General features: G+C 35.7%; 1 protein-coding gene across 1 annotated transcript in view; it reads left to right on the top strand.

Annotated features, from left to right (window-relative positions):
• Window positions 1–253: 253 nt before the first annotated feature.
• LOC104516043 (laminin subunit alpha-2-like) overlaps window positions 254–5,612 on the top strand; it is a 13,139-nt gene continuing 7,780 nt past the window's right edge. Inside the window, exons 1-3 of the mRNA XM_010160239.1 lie at window positions 254–284; window positions 2,612–2,754; window positions 3,244–3,342. Coding sequence (XP_010158541.1) covers window positions 254–284; window positions 2,612–2,754; window positions 3,244–3,342 — 273 coding nt within the window. The remainder of the gene's footprint in view (window positions 285–2,611; window positions 2,755–3,243; window positions 3,343–5,612) is intronic.

Raw genomic sequence — 5,612 nt, 5'->3', positions numbered from 1 at the left:
GATTGCATGGTTACACTCAGGCCAAAAATTACTTAGTCATAAAACTTCTGAATCTTAACAGCAATGAATGTATTAAAGCAAGACTGTGTTAGATAATCACTCAGTTGGAGGAACACATTGTGGCTCAGAGATATGATGCCTTTATTGTAGATTATCTTCTCTTCGTAAGATGAAATAAGTGGTTAGATGTCTATAAACTTACAGAATCTTCCATTGCTTGAGCAATTACTTTTTAAAAAAACATTTCATTGGCATGCATGCTTTGGAGATACTTCTCACAAGAGGTAAGTGAAAACCCTTCCAGGACTTACTGTGCATGGGAAAGCGTGGTGAAAATGGAAAATGCAGTAATTTGCTTTAATTGCTTGCTGGACTATTGTAATATCGACTGCATGATTTGCCTCTTACATGCTTGCGCTGCTGTAATGATCTGAATTTAGTGCTGCATTTGTTAATATTAGACACAGATTTATCATGACAGTTTTATAGACAGACATGGAAGTGTTTAGTCTTATAAAATATAATCATGCTCTTGAAATATTTCCCATAGCTACAGTACATCTCAGTCTGCGTATTGGAGTAGCTTAGTCCTGTCTCATGTAGCCAGCTGTGGTCCTCACTTGATGTAGTTCCTCTTTTCAAACTGATTATCATGCCAGAGGTGGTAATTTATACTGAATGCTCACTTAGCAATTGTTTACTCACTGAGAATACTTCATGTCTTCATAAGCTGTTCATTTTTTTTCTTATTGATGTGAATTGAGTTTGTCTTTAACACGTAGGAAATTTTTAGAATTCTATTACTAACAGCTCTTACAGTTTTGAGGGTGAATGGATTTGATGCTTGTTTCATAAGTAAAATAATGTTTGAATTTTTTTTTTTTTTTTAATATATATATACAACAAACCCCAAACCTTTTGAGGTCTGAGATCTAATGGTTGGACTTGATGATCTTAAATGTCTTTTCTGGCCTAAAAGATTCTATGGTTCTATGATCACTTAATAGCCTCCTGCAAAATTACTGTCAGGTCTCCTTACCTTCTTGAGCAGCTACATACAGAACAGGTGTTTGTCATGTAAAACATTCAGTTGGCCGTAATATTTGCTTTTCCTGTAATTCTCTTAGGTTTCTAAAAGGAAGCACACAGATGACAAGAGTTGGGATAATAATATGCTTTTTTTGTTTGTTTTTAATTTCACATAGAAGCATACATCAGAATGTATCATGCCCACAATTAAGAATGACAGAGAAGTCCCAGTGCAGAACAGCTTATGTAACATAATAGTGTGAAATAGGAGGAAGAAGTCTGCAAATGGAAGCAATGAAAATGCAAAAAGAAATCTTAAAATAACAGCATCTAGTTTTCTCCACCCACTTCTTACTGCACTAATCCAGCATCTATTTTGTCTCCTTTTCAATCATCACATGAGTTTCATGGTATATTAAACTAGTATTCATTATTCTTGTCTTCTCTGTATTTGACTCAACTCCTTGCTGTATTGAAAAAGCCAACCTACAGAATAAGAACAACATTTAGGTAACTGTGAAAACTTTAAAGAACTGAAAAGATTTAATCTACCTGAAGAATAGATTTTAGGGGAAAAAAAAAATCTCTGAAAATTACTTTTCTTTTTCTACAGAAACATACATATTGTTTAGTGATTCCTTTTAACCCACTGAGCTACCTAGGAGTATTGCTGAAATAACTACATACTTATAAAACTTTAGATACAACACTCCATGTCTCTGAATTCACCAGTGAATTCATTGTTTCACAGTTTGCTCCATCTCCTGAGATGTTGTTTAGGTTTGCCAGTCCTGTATAGCATCTTTATGCAGGGAAACAGAAAGGCATTCCCACAACTCTGTTGTAAAGGATGAAGAATTTTTCAGTCTGCAGCATAAATGATACAAGACTTTAAGGTTATGAGAATTTATTGCGATGGTTAATAGAAAGCAAGGAGGGGGGAAATGCAAACTCCTTTCAGCATATGCAGCACACAGCAGTATTTTTCATGCCAAAGAGGATTTGTAAGAAAGGAAACATACATGAAAAAATTAGAAAAAGGTTAGTGAAAGGAGGTAGGGAAAAACACTTCTTAAAAGAAAACTGTCAGTGTTTTTACCTGGACACTTTATACTGTGTGCATTACAAGTTTAGCCTGTTTGACCATGCTGTCATATGACTTTAAGGTATGTAAATTGTAAGTTTTCTTCATGGTTTTTTTAATGTTCAAATCGACAACTGTGCTACTTCTTAAAGTGCTCCTCAGAATTTCCAAATTACCTGTCTGTTTTTCTTAAACTTCATCCAAATTGCTCACCTGATTTAAACTTTTATGTTGTCTAGTCCAATATATGGACAACGCTACCAATTTTTCTCTTCAAGTCTCATATTAAATTGACCCATTATCAAGTCCTAAGCAATAAGATCTTTCCTGTTCCTTAGTTGTTGTTTCTATTTTTTCCTCACAGTATGCTTTTGGGGTAAATTATCTGAAATTAGTGTTACCTCTCACAGAATTGTATATGTGCCATAAAATTTTAACTCAAACATGTGTCTTAAACATTTAACAAGAATAAATAAGCTTTGCTGTTCTTCCCCACAGCTTGTGATGATGAATGCACAGGACTCCTCCTCACTGACCTGGATCGGCTAAACCAGATGCTGCTGAGTGTTAACCTTAGTGGTCCACTGCCTGCTCCGTATAAAATGTTGCATGGTTTTGAGAACATGACACAGGAATTAAAGGTATGTTCACAGTATTCACATACTTAAATAACAGATTCAGCACAACTGTACTTGAATCAGTTCAAACGTACAGCAGTGAGTAGGAAGAGGAAAGATTCAAGATTTAATTACTTCAAACTTGCTTTGGTTGATACATAATTATTACAGTTATTTATTTTGACTTATTTTATTAAGTGTACGTATATGCAAGGAACTATGCTGCAGGCACAGAAGAAGTCATTTTGCCTGCAACTAAAATGGTGTTCATCCAGATGGTCCACAGAGCAGTTACGTTCCCTACCATACTTACAAGTTCTCCACTAAACTATGTAGAGCTGTCAAGACTCCTGAGAAAAGTGTATTGGATGGGTGTGACACAAGAGTCAGTGACAAAAGGGGTTATATACTGTATTGAAAATGAAATTTTTGATTCTTCTCTTCTACAATATTTGGAAGCACTGAGATCCACTAAATACAGATTTTCATTCTCCATCTCATCCTCCCCAACAGCATTTGCTTTCACCTCAGCGAGCACCAGAGAGACTTCTTCAGCTAGCACAAGAAAATCTGGATACCCTGGTGTCAGAAATGGATGAACTACTGACAAGAGTAAGTCTGTGATCACGGTGGGGTCTATGGGTTTGGTTGAAGTTGCATAATGACAGAAATCTTCTGAGTATGAATTAAACATGAATGAATAGATGAATTGTAAGATGCTTCTCAGTCTCAGTGTTTGAAAAGACAGCAAGTCCTCTAACAACCTTTTTGTGGGCCAATACATTAAGGTATATTTTCTGCAGAACCTTATAGTAATGTAAGAAAACTTTATAATCCTCATACAGAGCACCCAAGAATGAGTTTATTTCAAAAAGCTAGAGGAAAAAGAGTTCTTGGTGTAGCATTTATGGTATTTCCCATGACTTCAGCTACAGGTTATGTTACAAACCTAATGGCACCAAACCCGTGGGGTTACCATCCAGTTTCTCACGTCTGGAATTTTGACTGGTTGAGGCTTTCAGAAACTGAACTGCCTGGTTTCCTTCCTTTTCTTATGAACATTAGTACTGTCTCCGGTAAAGCTCTATCTGCTTTCTGCATCAGCAACGTCATCACATCCTATTCTATTTCTAAACTCCTGAGGTTGTCTCAAGATAGTTCTCAGCCTGTTTCTCTTTTAAGATAGCCTGTTGTAATACAAGTAGCCTGGCTTCACTCAGAGTTACTTAGCACCCAACCATCTCAAGCACATTATAGGAAAGTTCTGCTCTTCAGCAGTATGATTTTGCATTTTGGGTTACCTGTTGTCTTGGCTTGTTTCTTCAGGAGCTGTAGAGGAAATGGTAGCCTAGCCTGATTCACTTACTTTAAAGACATTTTATAGCAAGGCAATGGAAGTCCTGGTTTAACAAATAACAAGTTCTCATTAAGAGTCAATAAATGAAGTAATTGAAATGGGGACAATATTTAAAGGGAGAATTCAAACATAGGCACAAGGTGTGTATGAGTTTAATTAAATATGTTCTATTTTTCATTTATGGGGGTGGTAAGAGACTTCTGGTTTTCAATCGATGTGCTATTTACTCTTTTTATTAGGAAAGTTTTATTTCAATATAGACCTTATTTTGGTCAGTAAAAGACTTTGTCTAAGAAAATAATATAAATTGTGCCACCTAGTGGAGAAAAAAGTAGGGAAATGGACTAGCCACAATAAAAACGCAGCTCTGTTAAATATATTCATGTGAAAGACTAGCAAAAATCATGTTTACGAGTTGTGCTCCCATGCATTGAAATAGCCAAATAAGAAAAATGTGGATTACTCTACTGATGAATATACACCTGAAAGAATTTACCAAAACCCCATACCGTTTTAGCATCCTGTCTTCAAGTTGTTCATGGTTTACAGAACTAAAATTCTCAGAGAAACTAGTTTTTTTGTGTGTATTATATTTAATTTTGAAAAAAAAAACATGTGAAATCATGAGTAGTGGATACGAAAGCAACTGTGGTGTGTTTGCATGTGTATGCATGTATGTGTGTCTCTACACCCACACACATGCGTACCCAGTGGTGTCTCTACACATATTCTCATTGTGAATGTAAAGAAAGCTTGTTTTTCCACTTCTGTTTGATCTTTTACTTGTCTGTCAGAAATAACTATGGTAGTTTTAAGACTAGGTGGATTTTAACTCATGACAGCCCTACAAGCAGGGAAGATTACATTTCTTGTATTAAGATTTCTCAATCTTAGGCTAAGACAATTCTTCTTTTCCTCTACATAGCTGATCTTTTTTGAATCCTTTTCCAATTACCACTGTCACCCCACCAAAAATTAAATAGGTTTTAATCCCCCATGGAGATAACATAAACTAATGTTGCAGATTCTGACCTTCTGTAGACTAGTCTTGGAAGGAGAAACATTGAAGGTGTGATCCAAATTACCACTGCTTCCCTTTCTGCGGTTTTCCATTGTTTCAGTGAGTAAGTAGCGTTACGATTTCCAGTTACCCTTACAAAGTCGTTAACTGGATTGCAGCTGGGTTTTTTAATTTGCAGACTGGCAACCGTTGGCAAGTCCTACCCTTTTCTTTCTGTGTTTGTAAATAGGAATGATGTCCCAAAAATTAGAGAGTGATGTAGTGTGTTCAAGTCTCATTTCCAAATGATGATATAGCTGATAACCAAATAATGGCTAACACTTGGTACAGCCATACATAGCAAAGTTTTTCCCTATATCTGATTTGCAGGCTCACTAAATTTTCAAAGTGAAATAAGTAGTGATGAAAATAAAAGGTTAGTAAGGATTACTGAGGTGTCTATTCTCATGGAAAAAAAAGTTCTACTATATAGTAGTAGCAGAGGCAACTTAGTTTGCAATAGTT

The sequence above is a fragment of the Eurypyga helias genome, unplaced genomic scaffold, assembly GCF_000690775.1.
Source record: "Eurypyga helias isolate BGI_N326 unplaced genomic scaffold, ASM69077v1 scaffold14411, whole genome shotgun sequence".
Taxonomy (NCBI): domain Eukaryota; kingdom Metazoa; phylum Chordata; class Aves; order Eurypygiformes; family Eurypygidae; genus Eurypyga; species Eurypyga helias.
Note: the sequence above shows the minus strand (reverse complement) of the source record. Positions and strands in the feature narration are given on the sequence as shown.